General features: G+C 33.4%; 1 protein-coding gene across 1 annotated transcript in view; it reads left to right on the forward strand.

The window, feature by feature from the left end:
- B4galt6 (beta-1,4-galactosyltransferase 6) overlaps positions 1-4,196 on the forward strand; it is a 57,856-nt gene extending 53,660 nt beyond the window's left edge. Inside the window, exons 8-9 of the mRNA XM_027935702.2 lie at positions 4-105; positions 607-4,196. Coding sequence (XP_027791503.1) covers positions 4-105; positions 607-754 — 250 coding nt within the window. The 3' untranslated portion in view covers positions 755-4,196. The remainder of the gene's footprint in view (positions 1-3; positions 106-606) is intronic.
- Positions 4,197-14,611: the final 10,415 nt, after the last annotated feature.

A 14,611-nucleotide genomic window follows, 5' to 3' on the forward strand; every position in this document is an offset into this window, starting at 1 on the left:
TAGAGTTCATTATGCTGGATATAATGTAACCAGACCAGAGGGAGACCTAGGAAAATACAAGTCTATTCCTCATCACCATCGAGGGGAAGTCCAGTTTTTAGGACGGTAAGTTAACTGTCATCTTTGGATATCAACATTTTAAAGGTATTTAATGTATGAAGTTAACATTAACATTTGGCAGGTTAAAAATTTGCCAAAGAGAATATTCTCTATGGAAGGAAAGCACTTTTTGTGCTTGTTTTGAAAAGAAATTACACACACACACATATTTTTACATTATATTAAAGAACCCAGATATATGTTATATTTAGGAATTAAGTTAACTATTTGTTTTTAAAATGTTTCCATTTCATAAAACAACACATTTTATTTCAGGGATGTCTAAGTTGTAAGAGTGCAAAATAATTTTTTTAGGTGGCTTTTTTTTTTTTTTTTTGTCCAGTAAAAATACTAATTTAGAATAATGTTTTAGAGATTTTTAATTATTCATGAAAACTTGAAATTATAAAGAGCTTTAATTGTAAGTTAATCTAGAATTATATTTTACATCAGCTTTCCATTTTTGAACATATTTCTGTTATTTCTTTTTCTCCTTTCACACTGTAGGTATAAATTACTAAGGTATTCTAAGGAGCGTCAATACATCGATGGGTTGAACAATTTATTATACATGCCAAAAATACTGGTTGATAGGTTGTATACAAATATATCTGTGAACCTCATGCCAGAGTTAGCTCCAATCGAAGACTATTAAAAGAAGTAGCTGTCATGGCAGGGTAGACCACAGTACTGGATCATAAACTTGGAGTGCACTCTTATTGGAGGTCAGCAATTGGATGTCTCAGTGCCCTGATCTCTGAGAAGAGCCAGCAGTCCTCAATGTTTACAGTGTGGGATTACATACATTCATCCTTCTTACACCCCTCCTCTCTACTTCAAGACACACCCCATGGCGAGCACTGCAGAAACCAGAGCCGTTGCTTGAGATTGGAAGTTGAGAGAGCTCCCCACAAAGAGAAAGTTTTTTTTTTTTTTATACTGAAATCTATAATTTAATTCAAGAGAATGCTTTTATTTCCGTTTAAACATACTTTGTACATATGTGATGTAAATTAATGTGTTCAAATTGTTGAGAAATAAGATGTGTTACAGTTTTGCATGTAATTGGTTATGCTTTCCTTGGACTTTTATAGACATTTTTTATTTGCATGGAAAAAAAAATAAAACACTGTAAATTGATGTCACTAAACAAAGGTTAACCCCTGTGTGAAATGAAGGAACTGTCAATAATTGACAGTAAATTAATACAGTAAACTATTATACTAGTTTTCAGCTTTAGATCTCCAGCCTCTCATATGGAAGAAGTCACAGCTTTTGTAGGGCTTTAAAGGGAAAGAAGAAAGGACTTAAACAGCTTTTCTTCCTGCCAGGATTACCTGTTTTTTTCCTTGCTTGCAATCTCATCAGATTTTGCTAAATCACAACCATATTGTTTATGCATATTGCATGAGTATTACCAAGAAAATCTTAAAAGTTGTGATGTGACATGATATAAAGGACCTCTTTGTTAAATGTCTTTCATGTACCTCTGGTGTGTCAGGGATTTTGTGCCTCAAAAAATGTTTCCAAGGTTGTTTATACACTGCATTTTTTTTTAATTCATAATGAATAGCAGTTTTATTATTTCTAGTTCAGAAGAGCCAAAAAAACCCCAGTATCTTCATTTTTAAAAAATTAGTTTTCTTTTTCAAGAATGAGCTACGGAAAACCCAGTAGTACTTATATAAATGAGTTATACTATTAGATAAGAAATTAAATGTTCTATTTTTATGAAGATAAATGCTTACTAGATAAAAAACAAATTTTAATTCTCAGACTTGTAGAATTTCACTTTTGAAAAGGACCCTTTTAATGTCAGCTGGTTTCATTCAAACTGTTTTTTTCATTTTCAAAAAATTGAGTGTTAATTACTAAAATTTTCTTGTTAAAAGTAAAAGTTAATAGAGTTATCTTAAAATGCATTATCAGTTATTTGTAATATGACACTTCTGAAGACAGCTCCAACTACCTGATACCAAGTATATTTATCTTAAAATTGGGCAGAGTTTTCCATGGCAAAAAACAAACAATATTTTTACTTTGAAACTTATCAGTTATGTAGATTCTTTAAAATATCCTACAATATTTGGGGGGTTACTGGATTAAACCCAGTCAAACTTTACCATTGGACTGTATCCCCTGTCCTTTTTATTTTTTGATTTTTGAGACAGGATCTCACTAAGTTGCTGAGGGTCTCACTAAATTGCTGAGGCTGGCCTCAAACTTTGGTTCCTTCTGTCTCCAGAGTTCCCCGGATTAGAGACACGTGCCACCAGGCCTGCGTATTTTCACAAATTTAAGACAAAAAGTTGTGTACCTATTATAAAGTGAATCTTCAATAACAATGAAGAATGATAGAATTCTACACTTGAGAAATGTTTGGGTCATATTAGTTTTGTGGGTTGTTCACCTAAAACAGAAATATGATTGTTTATCTTGGGTTGCAAGTTAATTTTCAAATGTCATTTTCTGTGGCAGTTTTGGTAATACAAATGATCACAAGCCAAATCATAAAATAATAAGAATTGTTATACTTTGAGAAAACTGATAGCCTAGTATGATACCAAACAGATTTCCCATATTGCTTTCTTAGAAATATTTTCAAGATATTTATCTTTTAGTTTTTTGTGGTACTCAAAATAGTGAAAATCAAACGTTCTGCAAATTAAGATATTTGTATTTAATTTGTGTATCTGGTCATTTTGCTTCCCACAAGCCAACATAATTTTTTAAATTGGATGAAATGAAAGCAGAATGGTAATGATAACAAATGTTTGCTGACCACTAACAAGATAGTAGGGATATAGGAGCATAAATAACCCAGTAATACTCAAATATTTTAAAGGTTGGCAAAAATCAAGATAATTTCTGAGTCTTATTAGGGAAACATTTTTCTCATTTTAATGTGACTGTCCAAAAACATCTTTTCATTTTGATGCCTATTTTACAGTTTTTAGAGAACTCAGTTCTATACTATCTGCCTTATTTTCTTGTAACATTAATATTGGTTTAGGAGTGGGATGTAAATATTAAGTACAGACCTAAAATTATTTTTGGCTATAAACAGTGACCTTATATGTTTTCCATATAAATGAAAAGAATGAAAGAGATTTGCCCAGTTGTCTTCATTGTATGACAATGAATTTATTTCCTAAAGATTAACAAATAATTGTGAATGCAAACTCTCTTCTATATGGTATGTTTGGCAGACTTATTAATGAATATGTATTGATTGCCTATTCTGTATTGGGTGCAATGCTAGGTATGTCTGTTTGAAAGTATTATGTCATTTCTAAACAAATCAAGTCAAGCAAATTGAAACATTTCTGAAATTATGAAGACATCATCTGATAACTTATCTGTTATATTTCCTTTATCTGTGGACATAGACATATTAAGAGTTCCCATGGCACTACTGTATAACTATATAGTGTCTTTTACTAGAGGAGGAATCATAATTAATGGGCTTGTCAGTAGAAGAGAAAAGGGAAAAGTGTACACAGTGGTGATGTTATGTCTAATTCACAGTGAAGATAGTTATTTAATTCTTTGCCCAAACTAGGGTATGATAAGTATTTTTTAAAGTCTAAATTTAAATTTTTGTTTGTATTTTGTGAAAGATGTTCTCTCAGAAAACCTTACTAACAATATTATATAAGTACAAAATTTGTGTGTTAAAAACTTATACTTGTGTCCAAGCCAAAATATTGATATCCACTTTAAAACAAAATGGAAAAGTATCCAATGCAATATACTCCTTTTGGAGGATCCCTACAAGTGAAAGCAGATTTAATGTCATATTATTTGGCCTTTGCTTGTCTCTGTTATATTCCTGTATGTACTTTTCAAATAAATAGTATTCTAGAGAATTATTGCCTTGGATTTGCAAGTATGCCAACTAAGAGAACAAGTGACCGTGGTATTTATCAGAAAGAGGAAGTGTACTTAAAATTATTTTATTTATTAAGATATAAAAGGCTTCTACATAAATGCACTGAAATAAATGCTATTAATTTCTTGTACTCTTTTTTTTGCTTCTCATGGAAATGTTTGTACTTTTTTATTATTGTCTTTTATGAAATATAATGTTCTACAGACTTTGTGTGATGATGTAATTATTTTCTCTCAGGAACTCCCCCTTCCCCCGGCTTAGCTGGTGATTTTTGTTTGTTTTCCTGAATATCCAGTGAGTTATTGATGACAGTCTTGGTTGACTTTAGGGTTGCAACATGAGTATAAAGCAGCCATAGTTAAATACACTTAGCGATCACATCATAGCTTGTACTTCAAAAAAGACTAATATTTTCATTAGTACATTTGGTAATCTGTTATATCAAGGCAAATATTTAAGACTTCACTTTAAACATAAATTTTCTTCTCCCTGCAAAATTTCAGAAAACTAAGCTGACATTAACTATGGACAGTTCATTTTTCAGCTATCAGTAGTCAAGAAGATCTTTAAGGCAAATCTTGAAAATACTTAAGAGACTAGATTTAAGAGACGAGTACTTGGGCTAGATTGTGAGATCATGACTTTTATCAACTTACTATTTCTAAGTACTATTAATTTTTTTTTGCATAGCATGATCTATAAGGATATGACCACATATATCACACATAAAGCCAGTTGTTAAATTATAATAGTTCAGTCACTTAATCATTTAAAATCATAAAATTCAATTAGGTTAGTCTGCCCTAGATTCCTGTATATGGTACTAATATGTCCTCTGATGGAACAGGCTAACTCAATATAATAACCATGTATACACACACACACATACTTACATATATTCTTTAAACACATGTATTAAAGTTTGTGAGCATATTCTAGACAAAAATGTGTTTTGGAGAAGGCTCTTAAGGACCATAGCTATTCTTCTTGATGTAAGTGACGTCAGAAAAAAAAGTGATCACTCATCTGTTATGCAATTAAAAGAAAGATATATGGTTTGAAAAATAAAACTTGAATCTTTCTTAACAGATTCCTGTAACATTTTGATAGACTTGAAATCCATTGCTAATTTAATCTTCCCAGTTTCATCAATGAGATTCTGTGCTTTGGAGGACCTTAAGCAGTATCAAACACTCCTATCTACAGGTATTTACCACTTTGTTTGTTCAGAACCTATGGAGTGGAAACTGCATGCCATCTAATGAGGTGCTGGTTTGTGTCCCATATAAAACATAGGTTTTGTATTTCACTAATGCAGTGTTTATTGAACAGCTTTTCTCCAGGCATGTAATATTTCTCAGCTATAACTGTATAGCTGAAGGGTATATGTTTCAGAAAAGTAGTTGAAATGTTCTTTGGCAATGGGCCTTAACAACTCGCAGTAAACTTTGAGGAGGACCGTGGAAGGTGAGGTTGGAATAGTAAGTTAAGACTTAGGAGTTGGACTGATCTGAATTGAATTCGGGGATTCCCCTGTCATTATCTGTGAGAAATTAGTAAAAATTGAAAGCTTTATAGTTCTGTTTCCTGCTCTCTCAGTCTAGGTTGATAGGAACAACTGGAAGATCATTGAAATTATTCAACAAGGTAACCCTAATCGAACACTTAGCACAGTGCCTCACATTGAACAAAAACATGGTTCATATTAAGTCAGTTTCCACCTTTAGTTTCCACCTTTTCTTTTGTGAAAATTGTTCTGGATAATATTTAAAGAATGACACTGCATTCTCGAATTCTAGGAAATTGAGTCAGTGATGATGATATGAAATTATGTAAACAATTAATAAATCTGGCAAAGGTACACAGTTAAAATTTGTCAGTAATGAGAAAAAATGTGGCAAATATTAATCAGAGTCTTTTGTTTCTTTTTTAATGATATATATATATATGTATATATGTGTGTGTATATATATATATATCATACATATATGTATATGCATATATACATATGCTCTCAAGTTCCATCCATTTTTATATAAATAACATAATTTTGGTTTTCTTTATGGCTGAATAAAACTCTGTTGTGCATATATACCACATTTTCTTTATCCATTCATTTGTTGATAGACATCTGGATTGGTTCCATAATTTGGCTATTGTGAATTGTATTGCTGTAAGTATGAATATACAAGTGTCACTACAGTGATACTTTAATTTTATGTATATAAACACACACACATACACACACACATATATTCTTAATATTTTTTAGTTGTCAATGGACCTTTATTTTTATTTATTTATATGCTTTGCTGAGAATTGAACCCAGTGCCTCACATATGTTAGGCAAGTGCTGTACCACTGAGCCACCACCCCAGCCCCTGATGTAATACATTTTTATATATATTTATTTATTTATATGTGGTGCTGAGAATTGAACCCAGTGTCTCACACATGCCGGGCAAGTGCTCTACCACCGAGCTACAACCCCAGCCCTCTTTATATTTTCACCTGTTAAGTTTTATTGTGTGACTTGCAGATACATTTGTAATCCCAAAGTTGACATTATTGCCCACATTGTTTTATTGGTGTGTTATAGTTGTACATAAGAAGATTTGTTGTTGTACATTTGTATATGCACACAAGATAACAATATAATTTGGCCAATATCACTCCCCAGAACTTCCCCCTCCTTTTTTTTTTTAAAGCAACTTTTTTTTTTTTTTTTTAGAGAGAGAATTTTTTAAAAAAATATTTATTTAGTTTTTTTTTTTGGCGGACACAACATCTTTGTTTGTATGTGGTGCTGAGGATCGAACCCGGGCCGCACGCATGCCAGGCGAGCACGCTACCGCTTGAGCACTTCCCCAGCCCAGAACTTCCCCCTCCTTCTAAACCTCCCACCTCTGGTCTCTTTCCTCTACTGATCTTCCCTTGATTTTCATGAGGACCCCTCCATATACACATTTTTCTTTTTCTCTTTATTCTCTAGCTTTTGTGTATGAGAGAAAACGATGACCCTTGACCCTCTGAGTTAGACTTATTTTGGTTAACATAATACTCTCAAGTTCCATCCATTTTTACATAAATAAATGGCTGAGTAAAACTCTATTGTGCATATATACCACATTTTCTTTATCCATTCATTTGTTGATAGGTATCTGGGTTGGTTCCATAGTTTTGCTATTGTGAATCGTATTGCTGTAAGTATGAATATGCATAACTAACTCTTTAGGATAAGTACCCAGGAGTGGTATTGGGGTGGGGGTGTCATATGGTGGTTCCATGCCTACTCTTTTGAGGAGCCTCTGTACTGATTTCTTTAGTGGTTTTACAAATTTACAATCTCACCAACTTTGTGAAAGGGTTCCTTTTTCTCCACATCCTCTTCAGCTTTTATTGTTTGTATTCTTGATGACTGCTCTTCTGGCTGGTGTAAGATGAAATTTCACTATAGTTTTGATTTGTATTTCTCTAATTTCCAATGATATTGAACATTTTTCATGCATTTGTTGTCCATTTGTTGAGAAGTGTCTGCTTAGTTCATTTGTTCATTTATTAACTTGGTGGTTTGGTGTTTTGACTTCTTTATATATTAATCCTGTGTCAGAAGAGTACCTAGCAAAGATTTTTCCCCATTCTGTGGGTTCTTTCTTCGCATTCCTAATTGTATCTCTTGTTGTGCAGAAACTTTTTTTTTTTTTTTTAAAGAGAGAGAGAGAGAGAGAGAATCTTTTAATATTTATTTTTTAGTTTTCGGTGGACACAACATCTTTGTATGTGGTGCTGAGGATCAAACCCAGGCTGCACGCATGCCAGGCGAGCGCGCTACCACTTGAGCCACATCCCCAGCCCAAGAAGCTTTTTAATTTTATGCCATTCCATTGAATAATAACTCTTTGGCATTATTTCCTAAGCTTTAGGGATTCTGTTGAGAAAGTCATTGTTTGTGCCTCTATGCTAGACTGTTCCCTCTACATTTTCTTCTAGGAATTGCATAGTTTCTGGTGTAATTTCTAGATCTTTGATCCATTTAGAGTTGATTCTTGTGCAGGGTAAGAGATAAGAGTCTAATCTCATTCTTTTACATAAGAATAACCAGTTTTCCTAGCACCATTTGTTTAAAAGGTTGTTATTTCTCCAGTGTATGTTTTTGGCACCTTTTCACATAGATGACTCTTGGTGGGTTTATCTCTGTGTCTTCTATTCTGTGCCATTGATCTACATGTCAGTTTTTACGCCAATACCATGAAGATTTTGTTTCTATAGCTCTGTAGTATAGTTTGAAGTCAGCATTGCTGCTGCTGCTGCTGCTGCTGCTTCTTTTTTTTCTTTTTTTTAATTAGAATTGACTTGGCTACTCTGGGCCTTTTATTTTTCCAAATGAATTTTAGGACTGTGAGAATGTCATTGGTATTTTGATGGGGATGGCATTGAGTCTGTATATTACTATTAGTAGTTTAGCTATTTTAACAATATAATTCTGCCTATCCACAGGAAGTCTTTCTGTATTCTGAGGTCTCCTTCAATTTCTTTCTTCAGTGTCTATAGTTTTCATTGTAGGGGTCTTTCACCTCCTTGGTTAGATTTATTCTTAGGTAATTTTTTTTAAAGGCTATTGTGAATGCAATTGTTTTCCTCATTTCTTCCTTGGCAGATTCATTGTTGGTATATAGGAAAGCTATTGATTTTTGTATGTTGATTTTGTAACCTTCTGCTTTGCCAAATTTGTTTATTAGCTCTGACAGCCTTTTAATGGAGTTTTTTTGGATCTTCTAGGTATAGGATCATATCATCTACAAATAGTTATGATTTTACTTCTTCCTTTCCTATTTTTTTATTCTAATTTGTTATATATGACAGCAGAATGCATTTCAATTCATATTACACATATAGAGCACAATTTTTCATATCTCTGGTTGTACATAATGTAGAGTCACACCATTCTTGTCTTCATACGTGTACTTAGGGTAATGATGTTCATCTCATTCCACTGTCTTTCCTACCCCCATGCCCCCTCCCTTACCTTTCCTTCTCTTTGCCTTATCTAGAGTTCGTGTATTCCACCCATGCTCCCCCAGCCCCATTCCCATTATGAATCAACATCCTTACATCAGAGAAAATTGGGAATTTGTTTTTTGGGGGGGGATTGACTTACTTCACTTAGCATAATATTATCCATCTCCATCTCTTTACCTGCAAATGCCGTGATTTTTACTCTCTTTTAATGCTGAGTAATATTCCATTGTGTATATATACTACATTTTCTTTATCTGTTCATCTACTGAAGAGCATCTACGTTGGATTCACAAGTTAGCTATTGTGAATTGTGCTCCTATAAACATTGATGTGGCTGAATCACTGTAGTATGCTGTTTTTAAGTCCTTTGGGTATAAACCGAGGAGTGGGATAGCTGGGTTCCATTCCAGGTTTTCTAAGGAATCTTCATGCTGCTTTCCATATTGGTTGCACCGATTTGCAGTTCCACCAGCAATATGTGAGTGTGACTTTCTCCCCAACACTTACTGTTGTTTGTATTCTTAATAGCTGCCATTCTGACTGGAGTGAGATGAAATCTTACTTCCAATTCTCGGGTCACTAGAGATGTTGAACATTTTTTCATATATTTGTTGATTGATTGTATATCATCTTCTGAGAAGTATCTGTTCAGTTTATTGACCCATTTATTGATTGGGTTATTTGGTTTTTTGATGTTAAGATTTTTGAGTTCTTTATATATCCTAGAGATTAGTGCTCTACCTGATGTATGTGTGGTAAAAATTTGCTCCCATTGTGTAGGCTCTCTATTCACTTTACTGATGGTTTCTTTTGCTGAGAAGAATCTTTTGAGTTTGAATCTATCCCATTTATTGATTCTTGATTTTAATTCTTAGGAGTCTTTTTAAGCAATTTGGGGCCTAATATGACACGATGGAGATTTGAGCCTTTTTTCCTTCTATTAGGCTCAGGGTCTCCGGTTTAATTTCTAGGTCCTTGATCCACTTTGGGTTGAGTTTTGTGCATGGTGTGAGATAGGGGTTTAATTTCATTTTGTTGCATATGGATTTCCAGTTTTCCCAGCACCATTTGTTGAAGAGGCTATCCTTTCTCCAATGTATGTTTTTGGCGCCTTTGTCTAATATAACTGTAATTATGTGGGTTTGTCTCTGTGTCCTCTATTCTGTACAATTGGTCTACAAGTCTGTTTTGGTGCCAATATCATGCCGTTTTTGTTACTGTTGCTCTGTAGTATAGTTTAAGGCCCGGTATAGTGATGCCACCTGTTTCACTCTTGCTAAGGATTGCTTTAGCTATTCTGAGTCTCTTATTTTTCCAGATGAATTTCATGACTGCTTTTTCTATTTCTATGAGGAATGTCATTGGGATTTTGATTGGAATTGCATTAAATCTGTGTAGTGCTTTTGGTAGTGTGGTCATTTTGACAATATTAATTCTGCCTATCCAAGAACAAGGGAGATCTTTCCCATCTTCTAAGGTCTTCTTTAATTTCTATCTTTAGCATTCTATAGTTTTCATTGTAGAAGTCTTTCACCTATTTTGTTAAGTTGATTCCCAAATATTTTTTTTGAGGCTATTATAAATGGGGTAGTTTTCCTTATTTCCCTTTCAGAGGATTTGTCACTGATATACAGAAGTGCTTTTGATTTATGGGTGTTGATTTTATGTCCTATTACTTTGCTGAATTCATTTATTAGTTCTAGAAGTTTTCTGGTGAAATTTTTTTTGTGTCTTCTCTGTATAGAATCATATCATCAGTAAATAGTGCTAATTTGAGTTCTTCTTTTCCTATCTGTATCTCTTTAAATTATTTCATCTGTCTAATTGCTCTAGCCAGTGTTTCAAGAACTTTGTTAAATAGAAGTGGTGAAAGAAGGCATTCCTGTCTTGTTCCAGTGTTTAGAGGGAATGCTTTCAATTTGATTCCATTCAGAATGATGTTGGCCTGAGGCTTAGCATAGATAACTTTTACAATGTTGAGATAAGTATCTGTTATCCCTAGTTTTCTAGTGTTTTGAACATGAAGGGGGTGCTATATTGTGTTGAATGCTTTTTCTATATCTATTGAGATGATCATATGATTCTTATCTTTAAGTCTATTGATGTGATGAATTACATCAACCTTGCATCCCTGGGATAAACTCCACTTGATTGGGGTGCACTATCTCTTTGATATGTTTTTGTATTTGACTTGCCAGAATTTTATTGAGAATTTTTGTATCTATGTTCATTAGAGATATATATATTTTTTTTGGTCTGAAGTTTTCTTTCTTTGATGTGTCTTTACCTGGTTTTGGAATCAGGGTGATATTGGCCTCATAGAATGAGTTTGGAAGTGCTCCCATTTTTTCTATTTCACAAAGTAATTAGAAGAGAATTGGTATTAGTTCTTTATAGGTCTTATAGAACTTGGCTGTGTATCCATCAGGTCCTGGGCTTTTCTTGGTTGGTAGGCTTCTGATAGCATCTTCAATTTCATTGCTTGAAATTGATATGTTTAAATTGTGTATATCATCTCGATTCAATTTGGACAAATCATAAGACTCTAGAAATTTGTCAATGCCTTCGATATTTTCTATTTTATTGAAGTATAAATTTTCAAAATAATTTCTAATTATCTTCTTATTTCTGTCATGATATTTCCTTTTCCATCACAGATGTTAATGATTTGAATTTCTCTCTCCTTCTTTTCATTAGCTTGGCTAAAGTTTTGTCAATTTTTTTTTTTCCAAAGAACCAACTTTTTGTTTTGTCACTTTTTTCAATTGTTTCTTTTGTTTCAATTTCATTGATATCAGCTCTGATTTTAATTATTTCCTCTCTTCTACTGCTTTTGGTGTTGATTTGTTCTTCTTTGCCTAGGGCTTTGAGATGTAGTGTTAGGTCATTTATTTGTTGACTTTTTCTTCTTTCAAGGAATGAACTCCATGCAGTGAATTTTCCGTTTAGTACTGCCTTCATCATGTCCCAGAGATTTAGATGTGTTGTATCAGTGTTCTCATTTACCTCTAAGAATTTTTAACCTCCTCTTTGATGTCTTTTGCAACCCATTGTTCATTCAATAGCATATTATTTAGTCTGCAGATGTTGGAGTAGCTTTTATTTTTCATTTTATCATTGATTTCTAATTTCATTCCATTATGATCTGATAGAATGCAGGGTAGTATCTGTACTTTTTTGTATTTGCTAAGAGTTTCTTTATGGCATAATATGTGGTCTGTCTTAGAGAAGGATCCATGTGCTGCTGAGAAGAAAGTGTGTTTGCACATTGATGGGTGAAAAATTCTATATGTCAGTTAAGTCCAAGTTATAGATTGTATTATCAAATTATATAGTTTTCTTTGTTCAGTTTTTGTTTGGAAGCTCTATCCAGTGGTGAAAGAGATGTGTAAAAGTCACCAGAATCATTGTGTTGTGGTCTGTTTGACTCTTGAACTTGAGAAGAGTTTGTTTGATGAATGTAGATGCTCCATTGTTTGGGCATATATATTTATAATCATTATGTCTTGTTGGTGTATGATTCCCTTAGGCAGTATGAAATGTCCTTTATCCCTTTTGATTAACTTTAGCTTGAAGTCTACTTTATTTGATATGAGTATGAGTATGGAAACCCCTGCTTGTTTCTTCAGTCCAGGTGAGTGGTATGATTTTTCCCAACCTTTCACCTTGTCTGTGGATGTCTTTTCTATGAGATGAGTCTCTTAGAGGCAGCATATTCTTGGGTCTGTTTTTTAAATCCAATCTGTCTATGTCTTTTGAATGGTGAGTTTAGGCCATTAATATTCAGGGTTGTTATTGAGACATGATTTGTGTTCTTAGCCATTTTTGTTATTTAACTTAACTTTGTTTCTCCTTTGATTCCTTTTTTCTTTAGTATAATCCCTCCCTCTGCTGATTTTCATTGTTGTTTTTCATTCCTCCTCATGGAATATTTTGCCAAGGATATTTTGTAGTATAGGTTTTCTAGTTGTAAATTCTTTTAACTTTTGTTTATCAAAAAAGTTTTTTTTTATAATATATGGTCTATCTTAGTGAAGGATCCATGTGCTACTGAGAAGAAAGTGTATTTGCTCATTGATGGATGAAATATTCTAAATCTAAAGCTTAATTCTGCTGGATATAAGATTCTTGGTTGACATCCATTTTCTTTCAGAGCTTCATATATGTTGTTCCAGGATCTTCTGGCTTTCAGGGTATGGGAAAAATCTGCAGAGATCCTAATTGGTTTCTCCCTATATGTAATCCCATTCCTTCTCTTGTGGCTTTTAAAATTCTTTCCTTATTCTGTATGCTAGGCATTTTCATTATAATGTGTCTTGGTGTGGATCTGTTGTGATTTTGTACATTTGGCATCCTGTAAGCCTCTTGTATTTGGTTTTCAAATTTATTCTTCATGTTTGGAAATTTTTCTAATATTATTTCATTGAATAGATTGTTCATTCCTTTGGTTTAGAACTCTATGCCTTCCTCTATCCCAATAACCGTTAAATTTGGTCTTTTTATGGTATCCCGTATTTCTTGAATGTTCTGTTCATGGTTTCTTACCATCTTCACTGTGTGGTCTACATTCTTTTCAAGATTGTATATTTTGTCTTCATTTTCTGAGGTCCTGTCTTCCAAATGGTCTCATCTGTTGGTGATGCTTTCTGTCGTTTATTAATTTGGTTTATTGTTTCTTCCATTTCAAAGATTTCTGTTTGGTATGTTTTCAAAACCACTATTTCCCTATCAAAGTATTCTTTTGTTGCTTGTATTTGCTTTTTAAAAAAACATTTATTTTTTAGTTGTGGGTGGACACAATATCCTTATTTTATTTTTACGCGGTGCTGAGAATCAAACCCAGTGCCTCACACATGCTAGGCACAACCCCAGCCCTGTATTTTCTCTCTTATATTATTCTTTAGTTCACAGAACACTTTAATTATGTATATCCTGAATTCCTCTGTCATTTCTTCTGTTGTGCTGGTCAGTATTCTAATAATGTAGTATCTTGCTTTGTTTGGGGCACTTTCTTCCCTTGTTTTTTCATGTTGTTCGTGTGTCTTCCCTTCTAGCACTGCATTACTGTTTTTACCCTATAGGCTTATAGTGCCCCTGCAGGGTTCCAATACCTCTTCTTTGGGGGAAGAACTATGTTAACAGATCCCAATGCAAACAATATACAACCTTAAACCAAATAGTTGCTATTAAGATGTTTACAGTTTGGTCACGATATATAGAAATGATGAGTTCAATTATTATCTACAATCTAAACAGTAGGTTTGCAAAAGGGTTTACCTTTTCTGATGATGGACAAAGAACCAGGGGTGAGGTGTAGGATGAGATGCTGAGGGGGTAAGAGGGGAGGATATAGAGTTATTATATCTTAGGAAGTGTGAAAGAGGAATCTAAACATGATGGTGAGTAGCAGGAAAAGAGAGGAAATGATTTGGGGTAGACAAGTAAGTGGGAAGACAGTAGAATACTTAAAACAAACACACATAAATATTAAGAAAAATTTAAAAATGTAAAAATAGGGAAAAAAGAATATACAACTGTAATATACTATTCAGACATCCCAGTCCTCAGTATCCTAATTCGTGCAAAGTACTTGGTTTCACA

The sequence above is a fragment of the Marmota flaviventris genome, chromosome 16, assembly GCF_047511675.1.
Source record: "Marmota flaviventris isolate mMarFla1 chromosome 16, mMarFla1.hap1, whole genome shotgun sequence".
NCBI lineage: Eukaryota > Metazoa > Chordata > Mammalia > Rodentia > Sciuridae > Marmota > Marmota flaviventris.